The sequence below is a fragment of the Tympanuchus pallidicinctus genome, unplaced genomic scaffold (genome assembly GCF_026119805.1).
Source record: "Tympanuchus pallidicinctus isolate F22 unplaced genomic scaffold, pur_lepc_1.0 scaffold19, whole genome shotgun sequence".
NCBI classification, from domain to species: Eukaryota; Metazoa; Chordata; class Aves; order Galliformes; family Phasianidae; genus Tympanuchus; species Tympanuchus pallidicinctus.
Genome location: NW_026294710.1, coordinates 8,471,338 through 8,499,064, shown reverse-complemented (window position 1 = coordinate 8,499,064; position 27,727 = coordinate 8,471,338). Strand labels below are relative to the sequence as shown.

Sequence of the window (27,727 nt, the reverse complement as noted above, 5' to 3'; positions counted from 1 at the left end):
TTATGGTATTCAGAAATCTTGCTTACAGTGTTTAGTATGTCTTACCATTAGCATTTGAAACAAAGCTACTGTCTATGAAATGTGGATATTAGTATTTACAGAGAATTAAAGCCAGACAAGTACTTGAAACCATGTGTAAAGGCAAATCTTCAGAGTTCCCTCCACGTGACCTTGACTTTCTCTCCAGATATAATTTTTTTTCACACCACTTTTAGAATCAAACATTATACATATTTCAGATTTGATCCAAATTATTTAAGTCTTGTAATGATAAACAAGCTGATAGAGAACTTATTTGATATCTGGTGCCAATTTTAAAAAGTTAATTTTATTGATGACCAGAGCAAGTCTTTTCGACAGCAAATCAATCAATGCTGGTAGCTCATTGCGAGTGATCTAACAGCTCACAGAAAAGGATAACTGTTGATTCTACTTATTCTCTTGTAGGAAGGAAATTAAAATGTATTCCCTATTTGTCCAAAAACTCTTTACCGATAGCTGTTTATCATAGCTTCTTCAAAGCGTTCACAAAGGGCTTGCTATTAAGACAAGCATTCCTGCATAAGCTTGTGCAGACAGCTTTCAATGTGCAGTTTCTGGTCCATTATGAGATAACTTCAGATTAGGATTTATACAGACATTGCAAAATGCAATAAAATCTCCACAGTATATCATGCCTTTCTTACTCTCTGGTAGAACTAAGTGTATGAGCTAAGCTTCAGAGCAGGCTGAACAGAAGGCTGCAAGAGCAGACATTGCTTGCATCTCCTTTGAATATCACACAGGAAAATATACAAATGGAAATAAGAAGTACATGTTTTAGCAGTGAACTTGATTATTCCCTGAAATTAATTCCCAAGAGTTAAGATGATATGTATGTCGATACAAATAACATCTACCACACAAAAAGTTATTTTTTTCAGAATTTGTGTTTCAGACAAAAACAATCTGTGTGTTCATTAAGCACAATTTACTAATTCAAGACAATGACTGGAAGGTTGAATTGCTTAATTGCTCTGCAGTGTTCTAGTGTTCAGTCTAGCTCAGACAGGAGTTCATTTTAGCTAACAGTGCTATAAAGTTCATATAGTTTCCTGAAATTAGCTTTCATTAGACATGCTATCTTGTTTTTTGAGACCAGTGACTGAACAGGAAAGCTGTTTGGAGATACTAATTAGGATTCCACATCCAATTAAATTTTGGTTCCCCTCTGAATTTACTCAGTAGCTATCATTTGTACTGCCCTATGAATTTTTTTCTTTTTTTTTTTTTCCTTTTTTGTCTTTAAACATAGCTTTTTTTCCTTCAATACAATGCTAGAATTATACCATTTGGTTTTCAAGGATAATAGTTTTGTGGTGCAAGATGAGAAACTATCATTAAACAAGCAATTTAAAAATGTACTTCACAGTAGTCTGCAGTGGTGACAAGTTTTGAATAGCTATGTCCAAACAAAAGATCAAGTTTGCAGCCCTGTGAAATCTATGCTAGTATGATGCTATTCCAGTCTAGATGCACACAAAAATTTCCCAACACTTGATACCACCAGTTTGCCAAAAGGTTTTAATCCTGGCAAAGAGCCAATTCAAAGTTAAGGTTGGTAGTTTTCATAACACTAAAGGATAAACATTAGGAAAGCATACATGTGGCAAGTTAAAGGCTACCATTACAGCTGGCTAATATCTGGATATCGATGTAGCACAAACGTATCCCATTTATCCCAAAAAATGAAAAATGAAATAATTACACAAATATCCTTTAATAGAATGTTACTGTCTTGAGCCATTTACTGTCAATATCTTTGCAAATGATCGTAGCAGACAGATTGAACAGCTTTTCTGTTTTCAGGATTAAAATAAATAAATTAGGTTTTTTCTGATTTTTTTTTTTTTTAATTTCCTATGACAGAAAATTCAGTTTCTTTTAGCCTGTAGTCTATAAGAATTTTGAAGAGATCAAAATCGTAATGCTTATTTGTATTGAGACTCATAAGCCTTGTAAGGAGCTACTTTGGGCTATAAACATTTGTTTGGCTTAGACATAGATAAATGGCTGTAGGCATCCAAGATAGATTTCTACACCTCTTCTCACCTGCTGGAAAAGGTACAGAGATGATCCCTTATATTTATCCTTTCATTAGGCACCTTTAGCTACAACAAGCTATGATATGTATCCCAATAGGTAACGCAATGGCTGAGCCAACAACAGAAACAGGATTTCAATTGTAGAAGACAGTGTGCAAGAGGCAGCTTTAGAAAGCAGATTCACAGTAGAAGTGGTAGATTCAGAGATATAGGATAGTTCCTGCTGCTCATGAGCCTTTTTGATGAGAGCAATTCACTCAGGAGTCAAAGCCCTTCACCTCTGCAAGAGGCACACATCCCCCACTTCTCTTCAGAATGTTACGGAACGAAATCTTGTTGCTTACTCTGCAGCCAGTTGTCAAACTTTCAGACAAGGGGTGAAAACTGAGTTATATCCTGGAGTTTTGTCTCTCCCTTAATTGTGCTTATGCATCTAATTCAGCACCCATTAAGTGGAGAATATGCATATAAAATATTTTTAATTTCACTGGGACTAAGTATCCGAATACAAATATAGTCACCTACAAACAATATATATTATATTAGGTTACAGAGTCAAGTGTTTCATTCATGATGTGGTTTTTCAGTGTCTTCATTCCTAACATTCTCTTGCATCACTGATAGAAAAAACCCAACACAAAATAAAATCAGTGGATGCTGCATTCTTGAAAGTATTCAAGGGCATACTGGACAGAGATTTGGGCATTTTGATTAATGGAAGGTTTTCCTGTCCATGCCAGGAGGATTGGAACTTGATACTATTTAAAGCCCTTTCCCTGCCAAAACATTCTATGATACGGTGATTTCAAGCACTTTCTAGCAGACTTCCACAATGTATCACAAATGCTTAGATTTTTGGGTGTTAGAATTACTTCAAGAAAGCTCGATTAATACAACTGCACAAAAAAGTTTAAGAGAAGAAGGAATTAATTTAGAACAACAGTAACACCACTGACAAAAATGTCTTATTGCTGAGACAATTTTTCACACTTACTTGATTTCAGCCAAGCCAGATATCACTGAAGTGAACTTTTTTTTTTTTACTTTTAAAAATTCTAAGAAATAATCATTCCAGTCTGCTCAGTCATTGTTTAACATTGTTTTGATCCAAACAAATTATGCATTTGTAATGAAAAATAAATTTTATACAATAGATAACTGAAAAAAAATTCTACTTGCATAATTTGGCATTCAGCAATAGACTCTGAAGAGCTGATCTTACTCCTAGAAGGCAAATAAGGACCTTCTATAAGCCAGTTTCTTTTCTAAGTGCCACTTAAAGCAGAAAATCAGTAGTTCAAAATTAATTCTTTATGGGAAATTGTTGGAAGTCTCTGACGATTTATCAACATTTCTACTGAAGTTATATAAATTGTCTAATATATTTTGTTTATGTTCTGTTTACTAGTATTAATTTAGCTGAGTTAGCCCAAACAAAACTTTCATGATACAAAATATCTATTACATTATTGTACACTTATATAGATATTTAGAGGGTAATTATTTGGCTTGAAATCAAAATGTAATAGAAGCTCGATTAAATGTAATAACATACAATAAAAGAGTCTCACATGAAAAACAGTGGAAAAATTTTAACATCAGACTACAAATTGTACTACTTTCTATTTTTATTTGTTTTCTTTTTTTAGATCCACTGGCCTAGTACACCTCTTCAAGCAGAAGAATGCATAATTAAAGGAAGAGATGCTGTAAGTATCATCTAATATAAGTCAAATATACTTTAATTATAGCTTTTGCTGATCCAAAACAAGGACTCAGGAATGTCTAACTTTCAGACAGATCAAAACAGAGACATAATTGTGTGTAGATGCTTAAAACTGTGTAACAACCAAGAATATACTAAATTATTAGTTTAATTGCTTTTCAAAGCAGCTCATAAAAAGGCAATGAACATTTTGATCATTTGAGCTTTCTCCTAATGTTTTTTTCTAATGATATCAAGGAAGATACCTTAGAAATTCCCTTCTCCCAATTCTTTTTCTCTTTTTTTTCATACACATAGATTACCTTCTGTGTTTAAACTTCTTCACATTCCAAATCATTTTTAAAATTTAGAATCTCTAGAATACATTAAAAAAGTAACAAAATTATCAGTAGTTATAAAGTGTACTTTTGCTCCATAGGTTTTTCTGACATACCAATATAAATATTGTATTTTAATGAACCCAGAAGCTCTACTGTTCCTGTGATTCAATGCTTAAACTTTAATCATTTCCCAGAAAAAGACATGAAAGCTCACCAATACACAGAGTCTGGTATCATTTACACCACAGGATGAAAGTTCTTCTGGATGGAAGCTCTTTATAATTTTGCAGTGCACCAAGCTCATTATCTGCAACTCATAAAAACAAAGCACATAAGACACCTAGTAAATCTCACAGCTGCAAGAGCTCACACCAATTTGATAATGATGATAGTTTTACAGCAACAGTGATAGAAACATCAATGGGCAAAATGCTTTCCACAAAAGCACAGCAAACAAACAGCCTTGATGATAACCACCACATATTCAGAGTGAAGTCTAGGAAGCAATATAATTTTTTCTTGAAATGTCCACATCAACAGAATAGGTGAATCAGATGGAAAATAGTATAAAAATAATAAAAAAAACCCAGCATAGTACATTACTCCTCACACTATCCTGGCTTAGAACTGATCGTTTTGTACTTATATTAGTAGTTCATTGCATTTTTCTGGATGTTTTTGGAGCCTTGAGATTTTCAGGTGCCTTTGGTTGAATATAGTGATTTTCTATATTGTCTTAAGTTCATGGTCATATTAAATGAATCAAAAACAGAAATTGTTTTTTATTTAATACGATCCCTAGCCATAAGTTGTTACTACTGTTAGAACCCTGCCACCTTTCCTTCAACACTACACGTTAGATGTATTTTCTTATATTTCAAAAATATTATTTGGGTTAAATAAACACAGAAATAGTTATGGGTGTTCTAATGGAATGTAAAGTTTTCCCCCTCAGACTTGTGAGATTCCCTAAAATTCGAGTTCTTTTAAAATCCAGTCTTCTAGTATACCTTCAAATATGCACTGGAATGAATGTGATAGTTTAAAAAATTAACATGTTTCCCATATTTTCCATGTAATGTGGAAGTCAGATGCCCTGATTTTTAAAAGGAAAAGAACAGAATTAACAAAAACAAAAGCAAAACAAACAAACAAACAAACAAAAAAAAAAACCAAAAAAAAACACAACAAGACTCCAGAATACATTAAAATTGTAAAATCCATTAAAATTGTGAAAGCTGTAAATATTTTAATACCAAACAATATGAATTAATATTCTGATTCCCGTGTGACTCCTAATTTATGTGTGGGACAACTGAATGGGTGCAGCTAATTAATTCTAGGGAATGCTTAGTAATTTTCATTAGCATGCTCAGTAGTTAGTGTACTGCAATTGCTCAACCTGAAAAGAAGCTACGTTGAACAAAACATTTTCTATTATTTGCCTTTTCATCTTCCTTTTTTTTTTTTTAATAACCATAAATGAATAAATGAATATTGGCTTAATGGCATTATAACTTAAAATCGACAGTTTGACATTTGTAAGTTTAGAATTCTATTTTTCACAATATAAAGTCTCTGAGAAAAAAAACAAACAAAAAAAAAAAACCAAAAAAAAAAAACAAAAAAAAAAACAAAAAAAAAAAACAACAACTCATCAATTATCTTTCAAAGACCTCTTATTTATTTCCATGCTATTTCCTTCTTTATTTTCCTTTGCAAAATATCTGGTACTGTGCAAATAATATTATGCAAGACTGATATGTAATAAGCATTTCAGTGCTGAGAAACTTTATACATTCTTTAGTAGCCATACTGAAGTTAAACAACAGGACAATTTGATAAGCTTTTACAACCTGTATAAGGTTATCAGTAGATATTGTAGCAGTAAAACTTCAAGTACGGTAGTCATAAATACAGTTTCAGAAAACTTTCATCCAGTGTGCCAGGAAACACACCTGTTGGCCTGTAGTGTGAGAGCTTTTGATCCTTTCAATTAGTTTATCAGCACTGGAAATCATTCAGAAATAAAAATCAAATTCTGTTGTTACAACTAACTTTCACACTGAGAAACTTCAGATTAATAAAATTCCACTGATCTAATAATGCATCTAAGAAGTCTCCTAAAGATAACCAGAATATTTAATTGTTTAAATAGGAAGTAGGAAGATGACTTATTTTAATGTTCTCCTGCGTGATGCATCTCTTCCTTTTTACGTGTATAGGATATTATCAGAGGGGCCAGTAGCAAAAGCTATTTGTCTGATGGCTCCCAGAATAGCACCTTTTCCAACTTGTATATAATTTTGATAAAGCCTAGCCATTTGGAATTAGTTTTTCTATATTTGGTGTCTCTCTTATTCTGTTTTTTAGCTGCAGAAAATGTCAGGCATTTCTATGAAGACACGTAGAAAAAAAAATAACCCATGAAGAGAGAAAAATAGTCCTAAGATCTCTCTCCTTCTAAAGCTCTTTTGAGACAAAGATGAAGAGATATGTGGATAACAAAAGGAAACCATGGATAAAAAAGCACAACAGCGTAGAGGCAGAACAGAGGGCTATGAGTCAGGAAGGTCATACTTTGGCAGGGAGGGAAGACAGAGGGAAGAGCATCAGTGCCAAGTGAAGCACCTATTTAAAAATTACAAAGCATCCTTTTTGTTGCCATTCCACTGCTGCTGGTTAGAAAACATTTGTGAAGCACAAGTGAAATGGGTATTTCTGTCTTTGAGTACTAACTGATGCATAGATGATGTCATCCCACTAATCTGAACTCATTTATTTCTCTATCAACTGACATTTGGGGCTTTTTTTCAGTGGGTCTAAAAATCCTGACCAGGTGAGAGACCACATAGAAAAAGACTTAAAAAAAAAAAAAAAAAAAAAAAGTTTCCAGAAACTTATGATATTAAACAATTTTTATCTGTCCTTTGCATATACATATTTAATTATACAACAGGTTACACACCTGTGTAGGTTTCCTGCTTCCTTCAAAGATTCAGTGAATGACAGGTTGGAAGGGAACTCTGAAAGACAGCTGATCCACCCCACCCTGGTCAAGCAGGCACACATAAAAAAGTAGCTGGTGCACAGATGCCCAGTCTCCTACGAGAATCAGGTCCTACAAATGTGAGGCTCCTATCTGTCTGCAGAAAGCCTCACCTATTCATTCTAATTTTTCATGTCGCCTAGAGCATGAATGAGTGATAATGTCAGCTACCCCTGTCTTCCCTTTAATCTTAACCCATAAACTCTCAGTTGGCTCCTCATCCATCTCCAAGCAGAACTCAATGCACTCTAACTGCTCTCTCACATAAAGGACAACACCCCTTTATCTCACCTCCTGCAACAGACCCCCTTTCTGTCCTCCCCCAAAAGCCTGCATCCTCCCATTGCAATGGTCCCTCCAGCCATCCAACAAAATCTCCATGATCACAGCAACATCATAGTATTGCAACTGCATGCACATCCCTAACATCATCTTTATTGTTCATACTGCATGCATTATCATACAGGAATGGAGAGGCACTCCAGCATGCTGGGTTTCTCCCCAATGATTCTTGGTAGATACTTCCTTGCTTACATTCAAGTGCTGAAGGTGACTCCTTTTTGTTGATTTTGTGTTACAATTCCTGTCACATCACTATATGCCCATGTTCATTGACCTTGTCCATCACTCACTTGCAGGGTTGCTAATAACTCTCTTTTCCCCATTATTTCATTTTAAACCTTTATGTTCTAGTCAAACATCCCATTGACAAAAATAACTCTCAATTGCCATGACATATCCTCTCACTTAAAGGCTAAGGAGAAGCATATTACAAAGGATAGTTTTTCCATATGAGTTTTTATTTTATTTTGTGTTTTTTGCTCTTTTTGTTTCATAAATTTGAGCACTTGCACTGAATGATGCAAAGGACTGAAGAAAAAAAAAAGGCAGATTCTTAGTTCTGAATCTAATGTAGCTACACAAATTCTTTCCATGGCTCCACTATAGAGTTATTCTTTGGGACATTAACCTCTTGCAGATGGACATTAAAACCCAAGATTTTTCTCATATAGTCTGAAAACTGAAGAAGAGAAAAGTTTCCAAAATGAAATTCCTCCACTCTCTTTTACAAAATAATTTTAGGATAGACTTATTTGCTTTTTGGAGATATATGAGCTTCTTTATTGACTACTGAAAGAGTCTAAAAGAAAAGCATAGGTTAGAACAAAAAACTTCAGAATGGCTATAGTTAGACGAGATTACTCTCATTACAATTGCCTTAAACTTGGTATTAACATCTTAAAACCCAGGGTCTGAGTAATAGAAAGATCACACAACTAAAGAAAATGAATACAGTTTTTTCTTCACACACAGAAAATAATGACATAATGATAAAAACCCTGATCAACCAAGTCAGCAGAGTCCCAAAATAAATAATTTTATTCAGTCTCTGCTTCTAGTTCAGCAAAGGAATTGTAATGACCCCACAACTCAAAACAACGCTTGTAAGTTTGTTAATTGTAATATTTATGAAGCTGCAAATACACTAATGAGTCCCAGGGTATTGCCTTCAGGAAACTGAATAATTTCTTCTTCAACTGAAGACTTGAGTGGTGGAACTTAAAAAAGCATGAGGCTACACAATATAAAAAGTACTGATGAGCAATGCATTACACACACATACACACAAATGCAGTAGTCTTATGGAAAAATAAAATAAAAGTGTTACTTCCTTGAAATAAAGTTCATTTAACTTGATAAATAAGCCATTTGTTGACTGTTCATATATACTGCTCTCATTTTAATGCATACTGCATATAATAAAAGCTAATGCAACAAATATCTAGATTTGTGAAATGTATCCAAGATTGAAGAAGCACAAAATATGTTTTATAATTTAATCACTCCTCACTAGTTAAGTGCCTATAGTAAATTGTGATAAATCAGAGCTCTAAACTTCCTTCCAAACATGTTGTAAGTGTCCATTCATGGATTTGGTGAGACTGAAGTAGTAGTATAAAGTAGGAGAACTAAAATTTTATAAATAACAGAAAAGAAATTATCAGTATGAAGAGCATCATCTGATACCTAAGATATTAAAAAAAAAAAAAGTTTATTTTTTATCATTTTTAATAGAAATGCTAAGATTTTCCTATGTTTATGCTTTATGTGAACTAGGATGAATGTGCTAATTACATCCGTGTCCTTCACCGATACAATAGAACGCATCTTCTGGCCTGTGGAACAGGAGCTTTTGATCCAGTTTGTACCTTTGTAAGAGTAGGACATCCATCAGAGGTAAGAAATTTGTTTTACAGTAATGATTCTTCTTGCCTATATTACAGCAAAGTTAAAAATAAATATTTAAATTGAAGTGCTGGGAGTTTTCAAACAAATCATATAGAAGATGTTTTCCCTAATGAAATGTGATAGTAGTCCAAAATTGAGAAAAGGAGAACTAATTAATGATTTATATAGTTGTATTTTGGAGAATTAGGCAAAGAACTTCAAGTCAATATTTTTGTTTGTTTTAGGAAATAATGTACTGCATTGCACATACTTAGTTGGATGGAATGTGGAAAAGCTTAATTGTTTTTTTATTGATTTCAGCTTCTTATTGTTGATCATATTTACAGAATCACAGAATTGTAGGAATTCAAGTATATGTTAGCTCCTTGATGACAATTTTAACTGTTTGAACTGTTTGAAATCTAGATTAGACTAGCATTAAAGAATCACTAAATACACCAATCTCTCATTTTAAATATACTTAGGCAGTTAACCTAGTCCAGGTTATACCAATAAACTATGTATTACTTGATGGACATATAAATGCTGACTGACTGATCTTGCTTACATCCTGCTCCTATGTATAGTCTAAAGAACCTCTGGAATTAATGAGTGTAGTCTGAAATTCCCTAAACAAACAAACAAACAAACAAACAAACAAAAAATAAATAAGGGAAGCCACCTTGAGGGACTGAATTTCTCCACATTTAATAAGGTTGAAACTCTGAGTAAAGGTATATATTATACTCCTAGGTGTGGACCTTGGAAATCCATTTATTAAAATTGAAATTCAATTTTGAAATTGTTCACATAAAACTATCCCTTACATATACCTAGTAATGCTGAAGAAATTGTTTATTCTACTATGAGGTAAAAAAAAAAAAATATGGTAGGGAATCCCATTGTTTATGAAAAAATCAGTTGATTTGTATCTCAGTACAAAAAAGACAGGGATCTCTTGGAAAGAGTCCAGCGGAGGGCCACAAAGATGGTGAAGGGCCTGGAGCATCTCTCCTATGAGGAAAGGCTGAGTGAACTGGGTCTGTTCAGCCTTGAGAAAAGAAGACTGAGAGGGGACCTGATCCAGGTCTATAAATATCTAAGGTGTGGGGGGCAGAATGGCGAGGCCAGGCTGTTTTCAGTGGTGAGTGGAGACAGGACAAGGGGAAACGGCTGGAAACTGCAGCATAGGAAGTTCCGCACAAATGTGCGCAAGAACTTCTTTACAGTGAGGTGACGGAGCACTGGAACAGGCTGCCCAGAGAGGTGGTGGAGTCTCCTTCTCTGGAGATGTTCAAGACCTGCCTGGATGCCTACCTGTGTGACCTGCTGTAGGGAACCTGCTTTGGCAGGGGGTTTGGACTCGATGATCTCTGGAGGTCCCTTCCAACCCCTACAATTCTGTGATTCTGTGATTCTGTGATTCTGTGATCTATTTAAAATGGAAATGAAAATGCATTATATTTAAAGTTTTATGCAGATGATCCTACACAAATTGGAAAAAGTCTGCTGTATCCTAGAAAATTAAAGATTGGTTTCGAATTATGCTGTATAAGTTTATGATCTGCCTACCTTCATTTGAAACTGTACTACATTTTTTTTGTTGATGGTGATGATGTTTTTTTACTATTGTTTCTTGCCAAACTTTTATCTTGTTTTGTGTGATTTCCTGTATTTAAGTATGCAACTACAAAGTGAATGTTATTCCAGCCCATTCCAATCCAACCTACTCCTAGCTATTCTATATCAGAATTATTCAGTTTCAGCTTAAGTTCTCCAAACAACCAGGTTTTATTCTATCTTTTACATCACACTTAAATTGTCATTCCATATTTAGCTAACAGTTTTGTACCCAGTAAGTCATAGAAGGTATATTTCATACTTGTCTCATATCTGCAGTATTGCTTATTGATGTACTGGTCAGGATCATCAACAGGAAAACAAAGGATAGATGGTAGAGCTCATTTAAAAGATGCAGTTGACTCAAATAAACATTAATCACAAGTATGATTTTTTTTAATAAACTCTACTCCTTATATGATAATAAAGTATTTCCTTCGGATACATGTACAACTTTTAATAATTCTGAGTAAAGAAGCGTACATTTGAAAAAATGAAACTGAAGCAACACACAGCACCAGAAATAAGAATCCAATCTATGCCATGCATCATCATCTTCTGTTAAAATCAACAGCGTTCATTAGTTCAGAACCCTTAACAGGACTTATTTTTGAAACTATCAGACACTGTCTTCTTAAATTCTGGAACTAAACTATAAGCAATTTTAAAACAAAGAAATTTTTGCATGTCTTTACCACTATTATGAACCTTGTGTCAGACTTCCTGAGATAGTTTAAAAGAAGCAGTGTCTATTTATTTAGGAACTTTACTTAAACAACAAGCCAATAAAAATAGAAACAAACAAACAAACAAAAACACAAAAAAATGAAAACCAAAGTTTTTATATAAGAATGTGTGGTTTACGATTCCCCCCCTTACACATCATTGTCTTTTCTTTCCTTCTTTTTAGTTGATTATTTTCACATCTAAAATTGAAGTTCTAAAATTTTATCCACACTGAAGTCATGGGAAAAATACCATTTTTCTGTTTGTGTAGACCAACAGGAAACATATTTGCTACACTAGGAGCTATAAGTAGTAGCTATACCAGTTTCCATTATCTGAAAAATTGACTATAGGATTAAAAAAGACAGGTGCCATGTGTATGGTTGTTTAAAAATAACACATGGTATGTGGTTGAGTAGAAAATTGTAATCTTGCAGGATAAGGATATCTTGTAACTGCAGAAAGGAAAGGAACTAAATCTGTCCTCAGAAAATTGCAGTTTAAACTCTGTTGATCTCTCCAGTGAGACTATCCTGAGAAAGTAACTTCCAATTACTGTCAATTTCCTCCACCTCAGCTCTCATCTCCTTCTGTCTGACTTTCATGGAAAGGAGAATAATAAATGATTAGCAGCTGCTCTCCAAGGTCTTTAGGTCCAGCCATGGAAATATCCTAATTAGGGAATACTGTGATCCCTATATGGCACTGCTGGTTCCTAGCCAGCCTCACTGAAGACTCATGACATTATACTCCATGCATTTTTCTCAACTCATTTTTATTACTAAGTATAGTTATAGAAAAACAACTTCTGAACAGAATGTCTCTAGGTAGTACAAGGTATATTTGAGGTTTATATACCTTTTTTGAACAGTAACACTTTGCAGATTTTTAGACATACAGGGAAAGAATTGTTATAGCAGACTTCTCTGCATCTATAAGCCTAGCTATCAAAGCACATATAGCTAGATTCACTCTTCCATGTGGAATTAGCATAGAAGAAATAGAAGAAGTGCGTGCTTTGTGCCTCCTACCTTAAACATAAGTCTTGGTATTGCTTTCTGAGCTAATTCTCCAGAAAAGATGCAGCCCTCTCTGTAAAAAAACAAACAAGGTTCTTGAATTATAATGTGCATGGTAATAACAACTAGAGCTGTAGGCATTAAAAACTTGAAAAAATAGTAGGATTACATATTCTACAACCTTCACACTTGCAATTTACTGTAGAAGCCAAAATATTTTGTTCTGGTGGAACAAAATGTCCAGCTGATGCTCTTGTTCTTCAGTCTCAGTAGTCTTCATGTTGCAGAAAAATATATTTTGCTAGTGGTTAATAATGAGTGTTTACATGAAGCCAGCCATTTCTGAATAGATGTTTGGTAAGCAATTGAAGCATTACAGCTCTTCCTTTGGACTGTGATCATATCCCATAGCCATGTTTACGACTGTATTCATACTGTATGGCAATTTCTGTCCCAATCCAATATTTAGCATGTTTTTGTGAGGCACATGCCAGCTTGTAAAAAGGAGTACTCTGCCTCTTCTATAAGTCTTACATTCTTATTCAGCTACAAATCTATATTTCCTCATCAAAATCAGGTTTGAGCTGTGTCTTGCAATAAACTGAGCTCATATCAACAAGTATTTGAAACCAGAAGACTTTTGTCCCAAAACAAGGCAGAATTTGGTTGTCTAATTGGTGGATCACTACTCCTTGGAAATTACTGGAAATCAGAATCTTTAAGCTTCTCAAAAAAAAAAAGAAAAAAAAAAGAAAAAAAAAAAAAAAGCAGGAGAATGTTCTTTCTCAGTTTTTCTAGAAAAATATTAACATAATATAATATTTTCTAGAAAATCTTCATATAGTTTAATATGCAGTAACTGAAATCTTTCACAATGAAGTTTTATTAATATGCATTACACATTGAAACTCTCCTTACATGCGTTTTATGGCTTATAGAAGTATCACAATTCTAGTTATTTTAATGTTTAAATAGTTTTTAGTAATTTTTAATTATTTCAATTAAATATTTAAAGTATTACACTTGAGCATGTTGTTCAAATAAAACAACAAGCAATATTGGTAGGATTCAACCTCAAACTTGTGTTCTATCATCAGAGTATAAACAAATATTTTTCCCAAATCAAATTACCTATAACTTTTATGATACACCACATACCCATTTGAAAAATTAAATGTATAACATATTATATAATATTCATTATATTATATTACATTACATTTTACATATATAATATATATGCATAAATATATATATATATATATATACATATATGTGTAGTTATATTACTGCTAAATCATACTGCTTTGGATTTCCAGGCTGTACATTTTAGTAAAGCTGTTGCCAGATATTACCTTTCTAAAAATATACAAGTGTAGTTATTGACAGTAACAAGCAGGGTTTTTTTGGGTTTTTGTCTCTCTAAATACTTTGACCCTGTTGAATATTTTCTTCCAAATTCTAAACATTTCATCAAATTAACTAACATTCTTCTGTCATTTAGAAATAAATTACAAATGGGTGAAAATATGTGCTAACTTTGCAGAAGGAACAATTAAGCTGCTGTTACCAAGAATGCGCTAGATATTTTTGTCTACAAAATACAAAGCAATTGCCAACCAGTAATGGAGCTTATTATCTTTATGAAACACATTAACTTTGTGAAATACTTTCAAATGTTAAAGAGGCCATTCAGATTAGAAAAACTTGCATCTGTATTTGGCTATCAGTCATCCAGATATGAATTTTATCTCATGACATTTTTTCAGAATGTGTGAACAGAGCAAGAGTCAGATATCATCCAACCCAAATTTTGCATGATACAATCAATGTGTCCTTAACGCATATTCTGCGTATTCGTATTCTTGCTTCTTATATACACTTTCTACCAGACAGAGGCAAAATAAGCCCCTCGGTTCTTGCTTTAACAAACTGAAGTAAATTGACATATAAGTTAAGAAAGAATCTTCAAGTCATATCTTAGTTCAATTTTTACATGACATAGTGGTAATGACGTGGTAATATCATAATTCTTTCACCTGTTGGTAAGGAACAAAATTATATCAGATTTATGTATATTATTTTAGGATATTGTTTCTGACATATCTTTTTATAACCAAAACAAAATGATTTGCTCAGTTATTCCCTCTCCATGCTTTTTCCAATTACTCATCTCAGCTCTCAGCTTTTAGAGGATTAAGGAGTAGGAACACCTGGCTTCACTGACACAAATAGAAGTGGGTGTTGGTCAGTCCCTTATTGCACAGAATGTGTAACAAATTCTTACACTCAAAATATTTGCTCAGAGACGAAGTGTTCCTTTTTGGAAGGATAAAAAGCCACAAGTTAGACACCTATCCCCTAGATCTTAACATGTTTATCAATACAATCTATTTATGGAATTAAATCTGCAATGATAAATGCTATGAAATTGATTATTTATTGCTGCTGTTATCTACAGTTCGTGTGAAACAATTTAGATTATCTTTAAACTGTTGCAAAGAGTCCATGTATGGAAAGTGATGCCAAGTAATCAAACTACTGTCATAGGATTTTTTTTTAAAACCAGAAATGATTATATCATCTAATCTGAATGATCACCTTGCAAGCTGTGAAACTGCACCATAACATCTAGAAGCACTACATTTTATTTCAATTAAAATACTTCAGGTTCTGGAGTTAAAAATGTGTATTTCAAAAGAAATGAAAATGCCTCCTAAAATCACAAAAGGCAGAAAATTTATTAGGTGGCATTACCCCCATGCTCATAGCAAACAACAGAAGTGCTTTGGTATAACAGGAAAAAACTACAAAATGAAGATCTACATCATCCTTAACCTGAAAAAGAATTTTGTACTGAAATCACAACTTACCTATGTATTCCTGAGAAAATGAGTAAGAATTAGGCAAGCAACATATGAAATAATTTTCTGCCCCAGTTTAAAGAACAACTCCATCTTCAAATCTAGCCAGTCTCTGATCCATTTCTGAAAAGACAAACATTGTCTCGTAGCACAAAAAAATGTCCTTCCCAATCAATGCATATGTCTACGTGAGAAATTCAAGTTCATGAGATATGCTTGTAATAATTAACTTAATGAATGGTTGGGTATATGAATCTCTGGTAAGGGTAACAAAGAAAAGAAAAATCTCTTCCCCTGAGATCTTCACAAGGAAAAGTATAATGATGTATAAATAATTATGATATATATAATACATAAATATTATGATATATTATGAAATAATGATAAATAAATAATTATGGGTGTATCATAAATAGAGACAAGGGCCAGAATGAGAACATTTTGTGTGGTCAGTTACATACCGAATGGATTATTTCTCCCAAATATTGAATTAAACATTCAGGAAATTATGCATTATCATTTAAAATAATCCAAATAATAGCAACTCTACTCTTTCACTTAGAAAACTTCCAGTTACTCAAGGCTAAATTTATCTAACATCAGCTTCCTGCCATTTAACCTTGATACGCCTGTGATAGCAAAGTTGAAAAGTCTCTCATTATCTTTTCCAAATCTTTTCCATGTATAAGTGCCTATACACAAAGATCAAGCTACCTCTTCACTTTTTTGATAAGCTGAATAAATATAGCTCCTTAATCCTCCTATCACAAGGATTCCTCAATTATATTTGTGTCCTTCCTCTGAACTCTGCAGTATTTTTAAGTGTTCTGGAAGGGCATGCACTACAACCAGACAAGCTATTTGATGAGGCAAGGTCACTTCCCTACTTCTGTTTGAGATTCCTGTCTCCATAGACTCAAGTGCTGAGTTCCTGGCACAGCATCACACTGAGAAATCTCATTTTTATATTTTGGAACTTCATTCAAAGCTACTCTCTGGAGCTCAATTTCCATTTGACTTTATACTGAGTTAAGATACCTAATTAGGTACTAGTCTCATATAAGAAGATGGACAAAGATTTCTAGAGATGCTTAATTGGTTGGAAAACACCTCCAAGATCATTTAGCCCAACCATCCACACACCACTAATATTATTTGTTTGTTTGTTTGTTTGTTTGTTTGTTGATTATTTCCTCACAAAACCATGTCCCTTAGCACCACATTTTAACATTTCTTGAACACCTCCAGGGACAGTGACTCAACCACCTCCACAGGCAGCCCATTCCAGCACCTGACTGCTCTCTTAGACAAGAAATTTTTCCTAATATTCAACCTGAACCTCTCCTGGTGCAACTTGATGCCATTCCCTCTCATCCTATCTCTAGTAACCAGGGAAAAGAGGCAAAACCTCATCTCTCTATAACTTTATTGCAAAAGTTTCACCTCTAAGCTTCCTTTTCTCTAGAAGAAATAATCCCAGTTCCCTCAGGTACTCCTCATAAGACTTGTGCTTCAGACCCCTCATCAAATAAACAAACAAACAAACAAATAAATAATCTTTTTTTTTATCAAAAAGAAATCTTCAGTAAAAAAGGAATAATTGTTATGTATCTAATAACAACTACATTTTAAAATATGCCAGCAGTTCATATTCCTTAAGAATTTCACAGTGCAGATTCTTTCATCAAACAGCTATATATAGTCAAGTGTCTGAGAAATCCAAGTATTCTGGGTCAGTACCATTGTTCTTATCAGTCTTATACATTGCAATTGACAACAGGTTTGTTTGACAGCACTCTCCACCTATGAAATGGAGTGGCATTCATTACTTTTGGATTCTACTTAAATATGACAACACATAGAATTTAAGTTCAATTTGGCAGAATTTATTAATTGATAAGTTACATGAATTTTCCACTGTATTTAACCTGTACTTTGGAAGCTTAAAGACAGGTGGCCAGGAAAAAAGGAATCAACACAGGGGAATAAGGCTATTAGATCAAAAACAAAGAAATATTCCAGCGATGTGGTAACTTAATGGGAATAGGTAGATCATTCCAGTCTCTGCCATCTCTTCCTACGCATCCTGGTTTCAGACAAACAGATGTTAACAGCAACATCAGGTTGTTGTTGAGTTGTAGAAACAAGAACAGGCCAGTTGAAGAAGAGCTGCTGCTTTTATAGCACAGCAGTGGGGGTAGAGCAGAGCCAGGACATGTGGCCAGAATTAGGTCATGGGTTATTCCATACCATGCAACCCTGTGCAGAGTGCCATGAAGCTGGGAGGACTTGACTGGGGGTTGCAGCTGTTAGCTGCTTGGGAGGTTGCTGGGTTTTTTTTCATGACTTTTGTCCCCTAATTGTTAGTAATCATCAGATGAGAGCGTATTTTTCTTGTATTTGTTCTGATATGGCCCTTGCAGTCACCAGATAAGATTAGACTGTCAAAATTGAGGAATATGGAGGTCTTGGATAGCTATGTAAAGACAAGAGAAATTCCCCGCTGAAATTCCTTTGCTTCTTGCTGAGCATTCGTATTCTGTAGCCCCTACTTATAAGACTACATCTCCATGTAAACGTTTTAATTATAGAGATCCCTTATGAAGTTTCTGTAACTTTCATACCTGCTGACCACAATATTACTGTAATATAATCTTAAATTATGTTGTTAATTATCTTATTCTATGCCACAAGATCTTAATGAATTTATCTTTTACAGCTAAGGTTATGCAAAACTGTGTCTCCTAAAATTCTGACAAATTCAATCAGTTGTATATAATAACTTCTATCTGTTAAGGATAGATGCTTGTGATTTCTATATGCAGGTTTTCTTCCACTGCCAGAGTATTTAACATGAATTAGATCAGTGAAATATATTATCTCTGTCATTTTAGAGTAGATATTTTGACATAAGTTACAAATTGCTAATCCTTTAGCAAACCCAGGCAGCAGTTTGACACAGCTCCAGATCTTGAACATGTTTTTTTCATTGGTGCCCAAAGTGTCTTACTCATTTAAATGTAGAATAAAAGGCATAGATCTAAAAAATGTGAATTTGTAGGGAGGATTTAATGTCTGTAATATTTTATGCACTTTCGTCCCATAGGATGTTTGATCTTTTCAATATGTCACTGCATAGTAAAGAGGATTGAAAACAGTTTCTCAGAAGAAACATTACCCCCAAATAATCTTTATTATGTCAAATAGAGGAGAACTGACTATTTCAGCAAGTTCTTTGAGGATTCTATCCATCTATTAATAGTGTATCCCCATTTGTCTCACAAAATAAAAAATATTGTTGAATGAACATGGAAGGTGTAATTTTTAAATGTATTAATCCTCTGAAAGCAGGCAGAATAACATAACCAGTATGTATAACGTTTTTACAAATTAGCATTTGGAATTTTTTTGGAAGATCTTGCATCACGAAGAGTGATTTCATTACTGGAGCACCCCAGTGTTGCTCATCTGCATATCTGTGTTCTGACGATTTGCAATAGGAATTTATTAACATATATATATATATATATATATATATATATAAAATAGAAACTCAATGTTACTGACTATTTTTCCACAGCTTTTAGATTTTTAATTATTTTTTTTAATGCTTTGTTGGGTTTATACCAATCAGACACACCTATAATATTGGAAACTGTAATTATCAGATACTGCTAATGTATGTTTGCTTTTTTTTTTTGTCTACATGTAGTCTGCAGTGCATATAAGCTATATGACATAAGAAGTCTTTTCAGGACTGACAAGGTGTGTTATTTTCTATTGGTAAGCAAAGAAAATATATTTTAGTGTTTATCTCTTCCACCAAGTGCCTTCTTGATGAGGGAAATGTGCACATTAAAGTAGGGTGATGAAGTAGAGAGCTCATTTTGGAGACATATTTGAATTATTTTCTGCTGATTCACAGAAATGTTCTGTGATGTTTCAGATTATCTTTTCACAAAGGTTTGTTTTTCTGAAAAGAAGCCTCTGTGAAATGTATATAGCATGTCTGTCTGTGTAAAAATAAAAATGTATGGATAAGCAAGAACACAAGGAAAAAAAAAACACAAAAAATGTTTTGATAATACACAAGGTAAGAGTATTTGCAAAATATCATCTGTATTTATAACAAAAATGTTATAATGCAAAAAAAAAACTTAAGATGAGGTGTATTCTGTGAATGTACTTCATTTTCTGTTGTTGTCACAAAATTTCTTTGTATTCATCCAGTGGCACAAGTGAAATTCTCTACAAATCTTTTATTGAAAATAAAATATTTAATGTATGTTATTAATTTTCACATAACCTAACCAAAGGAATCAAAGAATGTATGTTACTATTCATAACTGTATATGGTTGTACAAAATGTCAGATTTTAAAGGTGTAAGGGTAAGATTAAAACAGCCTTAACAAATCAAAGAATAAATACTTGTGGGCAACAAATGCTTTCTTTGTTCATAAATAACACATTTGCTCTATTGAATTCCTTGAAATTCTATTTTCCAAGGATAAATCTTGTTACTGTCTTGGAGATTTCATAAATTTTACTAATTCTTTGGAACTTACAACTGTCAATATAGCTGCACTGGTGTCTCATTGAGTACAAAACTTGGGGAAATTTTTAAATCACAGTTTTTCGTATTGGTTACTTTATTGTTTAGCTTGAGATAGTAATAGTAAAAAAAAAAATTAAACAGTGTGCTTGGAATCTGTGAATCCAGTTATATTCCTTATTTTGTGTCTCAGTGTAATTATCATAAAGAACAAAGGCAAACCTGCAATAGACTTCAGTGGAATTGCTATGTGAGAGGACATTTCTGTGCAAGCAAGAGATAGCCTCACAGCTCTTGTTCACCACTGTACAAAAGGGCAAGGAATACTTCTGAACATTCTCTTTTCAGAGTAGGAATGTTAAAATTCCCTTTTGGATCTCTTTCCTCCATGTACCCTGTCCACTTGCTGTTCTGGGCTTCAGACCCCACTTCTTATAACCCTTGTTGAAAGCCCACTTTACCAGCTCACTTGTTCAGTCAGGCAGTCCATAAGGTTGTCCTTCCCTTAAGAAATCAGTGTGTCCAATCCATTTCCAACAGTCTTCTTCCTCAAGCAAGGCCCTATAATTTAATAAGGTGAATTCATGGTGTTCATACGCCCTGTATGTTTCATTATCTAAAAAACTTTTCATTATTTCTCACAAGCAGCGTACCCCTATTTCACATATTTTCCATTTGACACAATTTGCAGGTGAACTTCCATAGTTTTTAAAAGCACTCTTTCAAAATGTCTCCGAATATATGAAACATAAGAAATAGCTTTGCATGTAATGTCATTCTTATTCTAAAATCATAAAATCATGAGATCCTTAATACTAATAATGAATTTTGTCCAGTGACTTACAATAATAGGAAGTAGAATAGACAGTGTTAAGAACTACATTCACTACATTCACAAAAAAAATCCGCCATATCAAAATATTCTAAGTATGATTTACCATTCTACAGTATAAACAGCATGAACTTATTTAATAATAAATAAAATAAGCCAAAAGGCATAGGTCTCCTAGAAAATATACAGCTAAGATTGTAACGAAAGATTGTGAAACAATTTTAAATTCCTTTTAAAATGTCACTGTGATATATTTTACTTTATTTGTTACCTGGAAAACACTAACAATTAAGAGTGGAAAAAAATCCACTTACAGAAAATCATATTATTTTTTCTAATAAAAATAATATCATAGGAAATCCCAATCAAATCCTCTATACTTTTAAGCCCCTGATTTATTTAAAAGATACAGACTTAGCATTAAAGCTGAGAATAGGCTTAGGTGCTTTGCTGAAAGGAATGGAAGTAAGCATATGTTTTAAATTAATCACATGCATAAATGCCTTCTTGAACCAGAGCAAAGCCATACTTGGCATGAGAGAAAGCAATTTTCTGCAACAAAAGTTAAATGCTCTATTTAAATTTTAATGGCTCTGATTGACCTTTTCTTTCTTTATTATTTATGACCTACATTCTTCTTCATTGTCTAAAATTATCAATTCATGTCAAGATAATGGTGAAATGCTTGATGCCCTTGGAAATATCTGCTATTTCTTTTTAAATGACATGATTATTTTAATAATACTTGAAAGTGTATAATGTTTTCTGGGTCAAAGTTATCATGAATCAAACCAGTGCACCATTTTTGCCAAACTAGATGTAGAAATTTGTAATTTCACCTCCACTGCCACATAGGCTTGTTTTTTTTGTTTGTTTGTTGTTTTTTTTTTGTGGGTTTTTGTTTGTTTGTTTGCATTAATTTTAACTACTGATAAGTACCCATAAAATAAATTGCCAAAGTTGGATTGCTGTGTTGGGTAATCTTTGATGAAACTGTTAGTTTTCTTGTGACATTTCTAAAAGGACTGCCATGTCACAAACAGCAAAGAGATTTAGAATTATGGCATTAGCCTTCAAAGCTGATTATTAATGTGTAACGCTTATTTCACTTAAATTGGCGTTCTGTGGAAGCTGACACATTTAACACCTGATCTTCAGTTACTTGTTCCAGTGATGGGGATAATTTACTGCAACCATGGAATATTTGGTATGCTGTTCTAAATGATGAAGGTGGAAAATGTCTCTTGGAGGAGTCACCAATTACATTTAACAATGACTTTTCAAATAGTTTCATGCATCTGCAAGCTTTTATGAGATGTGCATCCTGTACTGAGACAGATGAGATCCACTTAGAAACTTCTTCAAGTTAAGTTGAAATCCAGATTTTCAACTACTTTCACTGCTGGCAAGGCTTTATATATTTAAGCTACAATCCTCATTCAGAAATTCCACATATTAAAATATAGATAGTAAAAGGACACCATGCTTACTGTCTAATGTTTTCATTCCGTGCTTATAAAGTTGACTGCATTAGATACATAAATGTTATAAATGTTAAAAGAAACATCTTTGTCTTCACCACTGATTTCGTTCTGATTCTCAGGGGAATGGTTAGCTACACTTAGCAGCTTTTTATTGACATACAGAACTTTGGTGTACAGTTACTAACAATCCTTCCACGTCTTCTGAATGACTCCCACACTGGGCCAAGATTCCCTGGTCTGAGAATCACTGGAGTTTTAACGTAGGGAGATCTGAATAGGAAATATAGTTTATAATAATAAGGTGAGATCATCTATTGCCCTTCAACAAGGAATTTATCTTATCGTTCTCTATAAAGGAAGAAATATAAACCTTAAAGTATAAATATAGATAACACAACTTTTGCCAGTATTTTTGTTTCCATATTTGATCACTTGATAATATTTGATACTTGAGCATGTTTTGCTTTAATCGGCTACAATATTTTTCATTTTTCCTTTGATTGGTTATTCCATTTTTCTTTTTCTTTCTTTTTTTTCTTTTTTTTTTTTTTCGATGGGAAAAAAAATAATGAAAAGCATTAAGTCTACAAAACTTTTTTAATTTGAAACTGTTTTTCGCCCCCCCACCCCTTACTTCTACATCTTGCAATCTAGAAATATCTTTTTTTTTTATTGACAAAATTCATTAACAATTACTTTAGTCAAGGTTCCAGAAGGTAAGTTTTTTCACAGTTTTATTATATGTGATTGGAGAATAAATAGCATCACACACTCAAAACTTCTTAGAACATTTACTTTACATAGTATTTTACTACAAGTATGACTTCCTGGTCCATTTTTGTATTTTCAGAAGGTTTTTTTTTCTATCCCTACTTTCTCCTTGCTATTCTTTTTCTACTGTTGACCCAAAATATTACACTATTTAGATTTAAAGAAATAACTGATATGCGATGTTTGAAAATTTTGGAATGAGGTTGAGATTTCCACACACACAGAAATATTTCTTCACTGTTTGACATTTGTCTAAATGCAGAATGGGAATGCTTACTGTGCAATTGTAGCTGATACAGCAAAAAATAATATTCTTGCAACACTAGTATCTACTCAGAATTATATACTGAAAAAAATACTACTTCATTTTCTGCTACATCAGCTACAACATCAGGCCCTACTGTAGGTAATGTGCCAGGATTTGGCTAACACAGGAGCTTCTGAGAAGGTGAGATTGAGAGTGCCTGGTTAATTCATGGGCTTTAGGACTCATTACTTTGAGGGTGGTTTCTTATTGTCTTTATCTTGGGGGTGGCTTTTTCACTTCAAGTAGATATGAAACAGGTTTACTTTCCAGTATTCTGGGTTGCATCTCATTTCTATCCAACTAATGGAATTCTTTCTTTTTCACCAGAAGTCCCAGGGAAAAAAATGCCACTTAATGTTTAGATAGATGGGAATGAAAGATAGATACAACAGCTTGGCTCATTTGTAATCTAAGAAGTAAACAAAGAAGTGCTTTAAAGGGAAGGGGCTTGTGAAAAATCAAGAATATATTCCTTTAGATGAAATGTGTTCAGATATTCCATTAATCATCAATGTGTGGAGGCCAAATTTTCTACAACTTGCCCTGTATATATAATTTTTTTTTTTTTTTTTTAGTCCTAGCCATCTTAACAGCTTTTTATCATTTGCAATATCACTCTTTCTGCATCTTTGCTCACTGTGCATATTGTATGTTTCTTTCAGGAGGGTTTCAGGAGAGCATAGCTGCCATGAGTGGAGTGCTTAATCAGAAAGTAGTATTAGTTTTACTCTGTGGGCAATTGCACCTGAAGGTGCTGAGAGGAAGAGATTTCTAGGATGTACGGTGGGATGGGTGGACAGAAGAGAATGGTCTAGATGGAGAGAAGTACAAGAAATTAGAAAGAGTAGACATACTCAGGTTTCAGTACCTCCCAAAAGTACATATTTCTGGCTACTGGAAATAAGGACTAAAAGGACATATAAATAACTATGCAAGGGCCATCAGGACACAGCAGAAAAGGAAAGAAATTGCTTATAACTTCTGTTTATTTCTGTTTTCTCCAGTGTACTTGTACTGAGATATACTGAGATATTTCCTTGGGATACACTGAGCAACTTAATTTGCAATCTAATAAAACATGACTTTTATCATAAAATAGCCTCCTGGACCTGTTTTGGCATGTCTGCTGTAAGGAAGAGGTCCAGGCACATTCACCTCTCAATTCTAGGGGATCTGGGAGCACTGTCAGAAATAATTTTATGCCTTACAAAACATCCTTACAAAACATTTGCTAAAGTATATGAATAACATGAATTTGAGAATAGTTAGCTGAATACATAGATTGAATGTATCTAATATTTTGATAAAATTCTGTATTTCATTAGTCTTTTGAATAAAACTCTTACATCAAACTGAAACTGCTAGACTACTGCAGTTTCTCAGTCACAAAGTTGATGTTGGTGTACTGATAGATAGTCAATTGAATATGAGCTAGCAGAGTGCCCACGTGGCCAAGAAAGTCAGTGGCATCCTGGCTTGTATCAGGAATGGAGTGGTGAGCAGGACTAGGGAAGTCATCTTCCCATGTATTTGGCATTGGTGAGGCCTCACCTTGAGTACTGTGTTCAGTTTTGGGCACCTCAATTCAGAAAGGACATTGAGGTGCTGGAGCAGATCCAAAGAAGGGCAACAAGGCTTGTGAAGGGCTTGGAGAATATGCCCTATGAGGAGTAACTAAAGGAACCAAGGTTGTTCAGTCTGGGGAAAAGGAGTCTGAGGGGAGATCTTATTGCTCTCTTCCAGTTCCTGAAAGGTGCTTACAGTGAGAGTGGGGTTGGTCTTTTCCCATTGGTGACAAGTGGCAGGATAAGGGGAAATGCCCTCAAGTAGCGCAGGACGTGCGGGGTGAGGGGGGAGAGTGATATCAGGAAAAACTTTACAGAAAAGTTGGTCAAGCACTGGAATAGGCTCCCCACTGAGGTAGTTGAGTCACCTTCCCTGGATCTGTTTCAAAACTGTTTGGATATGGAGCTCAAGGACATGATTTAGAGGAGGGTCATTAGAATTAGGGTAGTATGGTTAGGTTGTAGCTGGACTTGGTGATCGGTAATGTCTTTTCCAACTTGAGCAATTCTATGATTCTATGTCTGTGTAGCTTATGGAGACTTCGTAGGTGAGCCTTCTTTCTATTTCCCCTTTTATTCTTCACAAATCACTGAATTTTGTTATATGGATTGTGTTTTCTGTCTTGTTTTTTTTTTTTTTTTTTTTTGGGGGGGGGGGGGGGCTAATATATAAATCTTTTGAAAAGTACTCTCACTTGATAATTTATTCAGACAATATTTGTTGGGTTCTTTTATAAAAGGTGAGAGAAAAGCAGCAATCCAAATGAAAATCTGAATTGCAAATTATTTATCTGCCTGTAATGACTTATAAACAAAATTTAACAAAACTGCCTATGTTTTTCTCATGCCTATATTCTGCAGAAGTTGCATCTGCTATGTAAACTATAACATTTCTAAGCATACTTTTAGGAAGAAGATAGGTAAACATGTAAAAGCTAAGAACAGAAGATAACACAGCATGATATATTTTAACAACCATTGGAAAAAATGTTTAAAGTGGGAAAATACATTCCATGGCTAGATTCCTATCTGAAGTGTAGGTAATCTGGGGGAAAGACAGAGAAATATTCAGCTCCCATAGGCATGAAAGAAGTACAGTTTTACTGCATATTTAAACGATTCATTTGGGACAGTGCACACACAGCAGTGATTTGTAGAAACTCGGATAATTTTTATGAGTATATCAGTGAACAACAGTAATTGCATTTTCTCCCTAATGAATTCAATTCAGAACATAGATATAAGAAAGTTAAAGTTGGTCTCTGAGGACTTTTTTATTTGCCTGTAGGGCTTACACTGTTTTCTATGATTTTTTTTTTTTTTTAAAGGATCATCTGTTTCAACTGGAATCGCAAAAATTTGAGAGAGGACGAGGCAGGTGCCCTTTTGACCCTACTTCTTCCTTCACTTCCATCTTAATTGGTAATGATCTTTATGTCACAAGCTTCATGGTCATGTCAATCTATCGTTTTGAATATCTTTCTTCAGCATGCCAAAGTGTTGTCAGTCTTTCACTGCTTTCCACGTCACACTTAATCCTCACAGTGCTGCTGTGTTACATATGAGGCAGCATTCATTCCAGCAAGAATGTTTCAGTGGAGTTAGTAGAGGTTAAATGGCGTGTGTGATGTTGAAAAAGTAATTGTATAATTTTGGAAATAATTTCCTACTTTATTTCAAAGCAAAGCAATATGCTTAGCTTAGCCTTATACATCACTGAGATAAATATGCAAAGCTTACTGATTTTCACCTTTTGGGATGTAATCTGAATAATCTTGTAAATGTTAATTTTATTTATTTATTTATTTATTTTTTAAAAGACACTTATTGTTTATATAATGTATAGCATTTTTGAATTTGAAACAATTTTTGTCTGTGCTGTCTTCTAAGAAAACAAGTGATTTTCTATTGATCATATAATCAACAATTATAACAACAGAATTCAGTGTATTTCCTGCTGTGGCAGATATCTGTGCTGAGCTAGTGTTCCTCATTGCTTTGCTGGAAAGTTTATCACTGTAGGGCTGTGAACTTTGAAGTTGTAGTTCAGTAAACCATGTGGTTTTTTTTTTTCCCTTTGTAATTTGTTCCTGAGAACATTTTGTGAGATGAAGCAAACATGGCAATATTATAGTACATTGGCTAAAAACACACTGGAACAGCAGGTAAAAGGTGGAATTTTGATACACTTAGAGAGTAACACAGTGGCTTTATATTTTCAGGAAATACAAATAAAATGAAAACTGAGCATTCAAAAAGAATAGTAATTGAAAGAAAGAGCTAGAAAAGAGAGGCTAAGGATCAAATAAATTTTAAGTTTTTCAAGATTACAAAAAGGGAGGGACTGATTTTTATATTTCATTTAAAATATAAGAGTTGGAACTTTAGACAGCTAAAGTTTTTAATCATTAACTGAATTGTTACAAATCACCCATGGTGCTGAGGAGGTACTGGTCATGAGTGACAAACACATATTTTTCTAAGCTAGGTTTATTTTTTCGTTTAAAACAACAAATTAGAATATTTACCAAATCTCTCAGATTGCTGCAATTCATCAAAATATTGTTCATTCCCATTA

At 33.7% G+C, this 27,727-nt stretch overlaps 1 protein-coding gene across 1 annotated transcript in view; it reads left to right on the top strand.

Annotated features, from left to right (window-relative positions):
• The window catches only part of SEMA3E (semaphorin 3E), a 128,263-nt gene that overhangs the window by 67,135 nt on the left and 33,401 nt on the right, over window positions 1-27,727 (top strand). The window contains exons 3-5 of the mRNA XM_052681029.1: window positions 3,734-3,793; window positions 9,298-9,417; window positions 26,478-26,571. Coding sequence (XP_052536989.1) covers window positions 3,734-3,793; window positions 9,298-9,417; window positions 26,478-26,571 — 274 coding nt within the window. The remainder of the gene's footprint in view (window positions 1-3,733; window positions 3,794-9,297; window positions 9,418-26,477; window positions 26,572-27,727) is intronic.